Consider the following 10,377-nt stretch of genomic DNA (forward strand, 5'->3'; position numbering starts at 1 on the left):
ATACAAAAACTACTGATGATGAACTACAGAGCACGATACATTAAAACTAAAGAGACCAACAAACAGGATCAAACACAACAAACAGACAACGACTTCTCTGAAGAAGAGAATGATATTTTTGATGATGTTTTCGGAAACCTCTCTCCGTCAGACAAAGCATCAAGTCAGTCTGACCCTGTTCACCCGATGGATGTTCAGATGGCCGTGTTTCATTGTGCTGATGGTTTCCTGAAGCAGCTGATGGTCACTAAACTGTCCCAGTGTCAGTACGCTCTGCCTCTGCTTGTTCCTGATCCATTCACACGACAGATCGAGTTTCCTCTCTGGACATTCAGACAAGTCAAGAAGAGCTGGAAGATGAGAAACAACAATGAAATCATCAGTCAAACCCAGCCGATCTACAAGGCAGAAACTCCAATGGTGTTTTTCTTCAGGTTTGGCTCTGTGTCTTCATCCAAGTCTCAGTTGATGAACAGTCTGATCAATGAGAAACACAACACGTTCTTCCACAGGAACTGCCCAGGCAGCAGCAGAACCAGAGTCCTGATGGATGGAGTGGTGGAGATCGCCTGGTTCTGCCCATCTGGAACAAATGATGATAAATTCACTGACTGTGTAGCGTTCTGTAATCTACACGGTGATGCAGGAGACCATGAAAAACAGCTGCAGATCCTCACTGAAATGGCCTCAGTCAATGTTGTTCTTCTACCACAACTTGACAGGAACGAAAGCATTAAAATGATTCAAAACCTGTACACAAACAAAAAGCCACTCATTTGTCTTCTTACTGAGGATGAATCTACTGTAACAGAGATGAATAATACAAAATTAAAAATCGGTCTGAAGGAAAGAAGTCATTCAGATGCATCTGAAGAACTCAGAAGAGCTATAAATGATTGTCTCCCAGAAACATCTTTCACTTTCAGACTTGAAGATGTGTCCAAACACTCAGATATCAGAGTAGATGAGGAAGATGATGATGACAGCAGGAGAGGAAGAGAAGCAGCACAGCAGATGATGAGTTTACTGGAGAAGAAAGATCTGAGAGAAATCAAAGAATAATTTCTGCCTCATCAGGGGAAACTGTGGCATCAGTGGTGTCAGAAGAACAAAGAACTACATCGACCTCGAGCAGATGAGACAGAGATGGACATAAGCAGAAAACAAGCCAACCTCAAGAGACTGCGTGAGCAGCAGCATGCATTTAACATATGTACTTTTATACAGTTCTTTATTAAAGAAATTCACTTGCTTGCTGAGAATAAGATCTATTTTCTAAAATGGCTTGAAATCTTCCTGGATGAATATATTTCAATGGATATTTCTGTTCTTCATCAGAAGTATGATGAAAAGTGGTCAGCAGTTGTAAAACTGAAAGAGAATAATTATAAACCTGAACAAATCAAAACTGAACAAGAAGAATTTGAGAGAATATATGAGGAAATTCAAACTGTGGGCTTTGGTTTGGAGCACATCATGAGGGAGATCAGTCAGATCTATGAATCATGTTAATCTGTGAAGAAGAACAAGAAAGACCTGCAGGTTCACTTCTCTTCTCTCCCGAGTCTTGCAGCAGAGATGATGATCTCTGGATTTCCACTGGAGTTGATGGATGGAGATGCTGCTCATGTTCCTGTGATCTGGATCTCTGCTGTTCTAGATCAACTCATCCAGAAGCTGGAAGACCAGAGAGTCTTTGTGCTGTCAGTTTTAGGGACTCAGAGCTCTGGGAAATCCACAATGCTGAATGCCATGTTTGGACTCCAGTTTGCCGTCAGCGCTGGCAGGTGCACCAGAGGAGCTTTCATGCAGCTGGTCAGAGTGTCAGACGAGATGAAAACACAGATGAACTTTGACTATATTCTGGTTGTTGATACTGAGGGCCTTGGAGCTCTAGAACTGTCTGGAAGATCAACAAGAGATCATGACAATGAACTGGCCACATTTGTTGTTGGTCTTGCAAATCAAACCTTGATCAGTATATTTGGAGAAAACCCATCTGGGATGCAGGACATTCTTCAGATTGTTGTTCAGGTCTTCATGAGGATGAAGAAGGTCAGACTGAATCCCAGCTGTGTGTTTGTGCATCAGAACATTTCAGACATCACAGCTAGAGAGAAAAACATGGAGGGAAGGAGAAGGCTCCTGGAGACACTGAATGAGATGACAAAACTTGCTGCTAAAGATGAAGGCTATGATGCTGAATGTTTCAGTGACGTCATTAGATTTGATGTTCAGAATGATGTGAAATATTTTGCTCAGCTCTGGGAGGGCAGCCCACCAATGGCAACACCGAACCCAAACTACTGTGAGAACATTCAAGAACTAAAGGAAACTATTGAGACTTGTGCATCAAAATCACATGGAATGACGCTGACACACTTAAAAGATCGTATTAAAGATCTTTGGGACGCTTTACTGAAGGAACAATTCATCATCAACTTCAGAAAATCTCTGGAGATTTCAGCATACAGGAAACTGGAGACCGAATACAGCAAATGGTCCTGGAGTCTTCGCAGTGCCATGATGGAAACCGAGAACAAACTGCACAACCAAATAGAAAATGAAACAATTCATGAAGTTAAGGAAACTAATCTTCAGAGAGAAATGAAGAAGACAAGTGAAAAAGTGAAAAAATCAATGTCTGAATTTTTTGAGAAAGACACTAATGCTGATATACTGATTCAGTGGAAAACATCATTTGAAATCAAAATCAAAGAACTTCAGGAAAACATTGTGAGAGAAACAGAAAGCAAATTAAATCAGATTCTTCAGCAGGAAGACCTGAAGAAAAAGATTGATGCTCAGAGGACACACCATGAAAACACTCTCATTGAAAAGAGCAAAAAACTTGCCTTAGAATTCAAAGACAAAACAATTGATGCAGAAATATTGAAGAAACAGTTTGATTTGTTTTGGAAACAGTGTGTGAAGAAGATCATCACAGAGAGTCCTCCAATCAAAGACATTGACATAATGAGAGATTTGAAACTCCTTCTCAATGACATCTATAAAAGTGTTTCTGTGGACCAACGTATGGAGAAAAGTGAGAGCAAGGATGTTTTTTCTGTACCAAGTTATTCAGATTATGTACAGCTAAAGAAATCCAGTGGATTTACAGGATCAGGAACAAACATCCACAGATCAACTAAGAAGTTTGGTTACAGTCTATCAAGAGAGGATGAAGCCCAAATAAGATCATTAGTCACAGACATTGCTCAGCATACAGACTCAATGATCATGTCATTTAACATTTCAAAGATGGGCTACAACATCAGATGCATTCAACAAATTACAGATTACATCAAGAAGAGAGTAACAGAACATCAGGAAGGACCAGTGAAATATGTGTTCAAGAATGAATTCTTCAGGGATTTGGTTCTTTCCATCTGTATGAGAGCAAACAAGATGATCACTGACCAACACAGAATTTTCAGGGATGCCAATGATCCTGCAATATATGTTAAGAAGAAGAGAGAACAGTATTATAGTATTTTTAAGAAATACTGTCATGAAGCAACATCAGTTACCATTTTTGGTGAGATCATCTGTCAGAAACTTAAAGATTCCATTGAGCAGAGTGTCTACAAGAAGACTGCCAGAGATTTAGCAGATGAAATCAGAATGAACTGTGAATCACTGAATGGAAACAGATCAAAACTGGAGAAATACATCCTGAAGACACTGGCAGAAGAGAATGATTTTGACAAATACATGAACTACATTCATAATCCTAAAGATCACTTCAAGAGTTTCATCAGAGATGAAGTCAGTCGGTACATCACTGATAAGTTCAGTGTCAGTGTTTTACCCAAGATGAAGGAGAACATTAAACTCCTGCAGCAGAAGATCATGAAAACAGAATCTACTGAATGTGTTCAAGTGAACAATGGAAATGTTGGTTTGTGGTTGAAGAGTTTCACACAGCAGCTCTCAGATGAGCTGATCTTCTCTGAAAAAGACCTCAGTGGAGTGAAACATGATGATGATGGTGTTGATGATTTCAGCCTCCTACAAGATGTGATAAGAGATAAACTTCCTGATGTAATGTCTGAGATCAGCCTCAGATTCAACACAAAGGCTTTCCCCAAGAATCTGGACTATAAGTTCAGACCAGATGAGCTTCTGATTGATCACTTCTGCCAGTGCTGTTGGGTTCAATGTCCGTTCTGTAAAGCTACCTGCACCAACACCATAGAAAACCATGATGGAGATCACAGTGTTCCTTTCCATCGTGTTATTGGACTAAACGGGATGCATTACAAGAATACAAGAAACTTGTCTACTAGCATCTGTACATCAGCGGTAGCAAGCAATCTATCTTTTTATCCCAATGCCTCAGATGATAATGTCCTCTGGCAAGAATACAGGACAGCAGGAGGGGATTATGCAGACTGGAGCATCACCTCTGACCTCTCTGAGCTGCCATACTGGAAGTGGTTTGTGTGCAGATTCAAGAAAGATCTGGAAAAATACTACAATAAAACATTTGAGGGGAGGGGTAAGATACCAGATGAATGGAAAAAATGTTCAAAACAGGATGCTGTTGAAAGTTTGGATCAATATATCTGAAGAAATACATACAGAATGAGACTGCGACATCTATTCTGGGATTCTTCTCAGATCACAGTTAGAGAAGAATTTATATTATACATCTCAGCAAATACTCTGGATACAAGAGGCTGAGAGACAAGACCCAATTCCTCATACAAGCACCTGCAAAACGATTTCAACTTCAAAACATCATTTTTAAAGAACACACTTTTTTGTGACAAAAATATAAAGCTCCAAATTTTCAGATAAGGCTATTAATGATAAAATGTCATATATGACCATGAACGTATATGAGTGTGAATATGTAAATGTGGGGCAGAATAGTGTTTTTTTAAAGCTCAGAGCTGTTAATTGAATACATACATTGTATTTTTTTCTGTTAAAAACAACAAGTTTCCCAAAAATCTGGACTGTAGGTTCAGACCAGATGAGCTTCTGCTCGATCACTTGTCAGTGCTGTTGGGTTCAATGTCGGTTCTGTAAAGCTACCTGCACAAACACCATAGAAAACCATGATGGAGATCACTGTGTTCCTTTCCATCGTGTTATTGGACTAAACGGAATGCATTACTAGAATACAAGAAACTTGTCTACTAGCATCTGCACATCAGCGGTAGCAAGCAATCGATCTTTTTATCCCAATGCCTCAGATGATAATGTCTTCTGGCAAGAATACAGGACAGCAGGAGGGTAATAAGTGTCATCTTACAGTTACATATATTTATATATTAGTGCTGGGCGGTATACCGGTTCATACCGAATACCGGTGTTTATTTTTGTTATGATATGAATTTTTAAAATACCGCAATACCGGTGTATGCCACTTAATCAACGTTCGGAACGCGACACTGTTTGAAAGGGGTCCCTTTTCACTGTTGCACTGTGGTGAGGGAGCAGCTGTATGTGTTACTAAGCGTGAAAATTACGAAACTGAAGCTGTAGAACTAATAGAACATGATGACACAGAAGAACTCATCCACAATATCCACATTGACCGCCACAAATATCCACCGCCCCCTGCCATCAGCTCCCGCGTCTCACACACACGAGCGCGACTTTAGCACTAGATTTAGCAACTTTCAGACCCTTTTAGCGGCTTTTTTCCATAGAATATTCATACTGACAAACCTAGCGACTTTTTTGGATAAACCTTAGCTATGGTTCAGTTGGAAGATTTCGCCAGTGCTGTCCCGCGAACGCGAGGTCTGACTTTCCCGGAGAAGTGTCGTCTCTCTCGGCGTCTGTTCTGTGCAGTGAGCGGCAGAGAAGCAGCGCATTCAGTTGGCCGCACTGCAGCCGACTCGTCAATAAATGAGTACAAAACAGCGTTTCCTAGCACCCTGTCGCTTACTGATTGTTTGGAATTATAAATATGAGCGTAGTTCGTTTGTTAATATCACATGCACTTTTTTGTTTGTTGTTTTTTTTTAGTTTGTTACTCAGACGCAGGCAGTGCGCTGCATGAGACAAAAAAGTATTATAGCCGCTCTTTAGTGTAGATGCATGTTGATTTTATCAGACGATGCCGTGATTATAAATGAGAGTGACTCCTGGTTAACATGTATTAAAAGGGGTCGTGTTTAGTCACTATTTAGTGTGGTATTTTTTGACAATATTCACTCATCATGACAGTAAAATAGGGCATTCTAAGTCAATATACTGCAGTATTTCCTCTCTCAATCAGTAGAAAATATGGTTAACACCCGGTCATGCATGAAAAAAAATACCGTCATGTACCGTGAAACCGGTATAATTTTGAAAAATACTGTGATATAAATTTTTGGTCATACCGCCCAGCACTAATATATATATATATAATGTGCGACTTTGTTTTGATATTATAAATTATTGTTGTGAATATCTCGTTCATATGTGAAATTCCCATTGTTATGAAAATAGCCAATCATCTGCCAGCTGAGAAATCATCTGAACTCTTGTCTGTTCCCAAAATGAACAAGCAAATAAGGATATCACACAGAAAACTTAAGCTCTAAAATTTCACTCTGTAAATTCAAGCCAACTAACTTTTCTGACAAATTTGTGTCATGTGAGACGCCCACATACAAGCCAAAAAAAAAGTTCATGGTTCAGTGGTAAGCCGTGAAGAAAATGTTTTTCATGGATCTATTTTATTCAGTTTTTCTAAATAATGCTAGAGAAAAGCATAATTTAATCAGATTACTAAAACAATTAAAACATATCTCATTTAAAAAAAAAAATCACATATACTGTAATCAGTAGATGATCTAATGCTCCATTGTCTTATGTAAACAATGAATTTTACCAAGTAAGAATAAAACAAAACTTAATAGCATGTCTGTGTTCTTGTCTCATTGAAGTCCTGGTCAAATACCGCATGCAGATCAACAGCTGAAAGACAAAATGTTCTGATCCCTCTCTAACAGATGAAACGTTCAATCAGTGTATGAACAGAATGAACATTAAAGAAAACCAGTTCAGGTGATCTAGATTCAGTCCAGACAGAGTGAAAATATACTGAACTGCACCCATCTGGTTCTCATCAATTATGCTTGGTTTTAACCACATGAAGTAAAAATACATTCATAAAAAAACACATCTTAAAGGTAAAAGCAGAATGTGCTCTGGGTCATGAGATTACTACCTTTGTGGTCATCTAACAATTACTTAAATATATTTAAAAACACTAATAACTGATTAACATTGTTAAATTGAATCTTTAACAATTCTCAAAATGAACATTAATTTCTCACACTGTAGATGTAACATGTAGAATTTAAAATGACTGATTTCAGTTTTAAATCTTTATTATTATTATTGATGTAATGGTCATAATTATTGAAATATAAGTACTTTAAGCTAACATTAACATATTTGTACATGAACAGATAGTAATTACGACATGTAGTGCATTGTTTTGGCAACAATATATTTACAACATGAGTTACACATTCAGACTAGCACTTAAAGGATGTTTGAGAGAACTAATTAACCGACTAGCGAAGCGGTCTAAGTCTCTGTACCATGAGTCTCGGTACAGGTGACTGTTCATCAAAGGATGTTTGTAATAACTGCAGCTCTGGAGTCTGAGTGCTGTCATACTGACACTGATGATGGTGTACCTGGGACAGATGGAGAAACAGGGTCCAATCTCTGCTTGTGTTTTCTGAGTAGATGTGCTGCTGACATTGTTGATGACTGTTACTGTGTTTACCACACAGAGGACCGTAGAAACCGTCCAGCTACACCAACAAACACACAAGCACACATGGTCCATTAGCACACACGGAGGACAGTAAGCATGATAGAATTAACATGATAGAATTAAGCATGATAGAATTAACTTGCAAGCACTAATTATCAGCTCAATTATTAGTCTGAATCCTTTATTTTAGACCATCTTTAGGCTGTGATGTCACATCTGAATCCATAATGCACTGATGGTAATGATAATGATAAAAATACAAACATTTATTTGTATTTTATAGCACAATATAAACAGACAGTTTGGAGATGATCAGCACAAATTATTGCACAATCTATACTAATTAATGCTGTTTACCAAGTCAAACATCAGTAGCAACTAAACAATTTAACCAGTAGGTGGTGACACGTGAGCATCTTTTGATAAGAACAACTCACTGTATCACTGACTCAATGATTCATCGAAAAACAGTGAGTCGTTCACAGCCTTGGAATGAATGGAAATGATTCGTTTACTTAAACGATTCATTACAATTAGCATACGGCTCAAGTGAGCATCATGGATCAAGAGCAAGTGACAAACTCTCTACAGTTGAAGTTCAAAAATAGGAAAGTGATTACTGTGAAGTTGGCAGTTTAAGGTGTTTTAACAAGGGAACTATTTATCTCAAATTTCGCCTCACGGAAGAATATTCTTGGACAAATGAACCAAACAGTGCATTTAATTACAAAATCACGCTCAAAGACACAAAACAGTACACATCTAGAGCTATATTTATATTTACATGAGCAAAATCGATTAATAAAATCAGGATTGACAGCACTTGCCTTATCTCTGGCGTCCGTCCGCTGGAAAGTGACCGTTAAATTCAGGCGCGTGCGGAGTAGATCAAACTTTTGCGCGCTGCTAAAGGTTTAAAATTCAAACATAAGTTTATCGTTTATCTCGTGTCCCTATTCAAAACATATTTAATTCATAAAAATAAAAATATTATATATAAACACTATTTACGTATATATATATATATATATATATATGTGTGTGTGTGTGTGTGTGTGATTTAGATCACATAAGTATAAATTATGACAAAAATAATTATGCTTTATTATGAATTAATTCATTAATTAGGCATTTATATGGCACTTTATTGTGTATTGCTGTACACCCAAAGAACTTCACAATCATATGAGGGGGTCACTCCTCAACCACCACCAGTGTGCAGCATCCACCTGGATGATGCGACGGCAGCCACAGTACAACAGCGCCAGTGCGCTCACCACACACCAGCTGGAGAGGAGAGAGCGATAGAGCCAATTTAATGAATGGGGATTATTAGGAGGCCATGATTGACAAGGGCCGATGGAGGGAATTTGGCCAGGACACCGGGGATACACCCCTACTCTTTACAGAAGTGCCATGGGGTTTTAAATGACCAGAGAGAGTCAGGAACTCGGTTTAACGTCTCATCCTCAAGTGCGGGGCCCGGTGCAGCCGCGCCAGGTGCACCCCACTAAGGACGGCCCTGCATACAAAATAACAGCTGTTCCCTGAATCCACTGCCGACACAGGTAGCCTACTCACACTGCACATATAGAGTGACTCAAGTATATGCGCTGCCGAAATGTCAGTTTTGCATTTTGTGCTGAAACCGGCAGCGCATAGCCGAGATTTATGCTTTCAGTTTGACTGGAAATCTTATACAGTATTACAATTAGTCGATCTAAACAGTGATTGTGCATTAACAGCTGTCAACAATGTCAGTATGCAAATGAGCGGTCCAAACATATTTACAGATCGCATTTTTGATATTGGTTGCACATGCGCACCACTTATGCGCACCTCTGGGAATATGCGATTGTTCATTTAAGGCCACTTCGACTACTTGAACACAGTTACAACAGCTAAATATAATCTGATGGCTTGGAAATGTAACGTTTTACGCACACATAATCCAATTTTCAGCCTTGTAGTCGATTTCAAACTCTTCCGATTACTTCATTGAACATAATGAAAAATATTTACATACTTCTAGTGGTAATGGTGATAGTGATTTTGGACATTCAACTTACTCCGAGAGTGTGTGTTACAAACTGTATACATGACGTTCCCTCCCTCCACAAAGCCTCCTCCCCATACAGTGGGGAAAATATTTATTTGATGGTAGGTTTATTTTAACGTATAGAGACAGAATACCAACCAAAAAAATCCATAAAAGACACATTTTATAAAGGTTAGAAATTGATTTGCATTTCAGTGAGTGAAATAAGTATTTGATCCCCAAGAAAAACATGACTTAGTACTTGGTGCAGAAACCCTTGATGGCAATCACAGAGGTAAGTCGTTTTTTTGTATTTGTTTACCAGGTTTGCACACATCTCAGGAGGTATTTTGATCCACTCCTCTTTACAGAGCCTCTCTAAATCCTAAAGGTTTCTTGGTTGTCGTTTGGCAACTTGAAGTTTCAGCTCCCTCCACAGATTTTCTATAGGATTGAGGTCTGGAGACTGGCTAGGCCCCTCCATGACCTTAATGTGCTGCTTCTTGAGCCACTCCTTTGTTGCCTTGGTGGTATGTTTTGGGTCATTGTCATGCTGGAAGACCCATCCATGACCCATCTTCAGTGTTCTGGCTGAGGTTCT

The 10,377-nt window shown here is 38.9% G+C and overlaps 1 protein-coding gene across 1 annotated transcript in view; it reads left to right on the forward strand.

Moving 5' to 3' along the window:
* The window catches only part of LOC107751651 (interferon-induced very large GTPase 1-like), an 18,447-nt gene extending 13,875 nt beyond the window's left edge, over nt 1-4,572 (forward strand). The window contains 1 exon segment of the mRNA XM_016567391.1: nt 435-4,572. Coding sequence (XP_016422877.1) covers nt 435-4,572 — 4,138 coding nt within the window.
* The last annotated feature ends 5,805 nt before the right edge of the window (nt 4,573-10,377 follow it).

The sequence above is a fragment of the Sinocyclocheilus rhinocerous genome, unplaced genomic scaffold, assembly GCF_001515625.1.
Source record: "Sinocyclocheilus rhinocerous isolate Xijiao unplaced genomic scaffold, SAMN03320098_v1.1 scaffold1553, whole genome shotgun sequence".
NCBI classification, from domain to species: Eukaryota; Metazoa; Chordata; class Actinopteri; order Cypriniformes; family Cyprinidae; genus Sinocyclocheilus; species Sinocyclocheilus rhinocerous.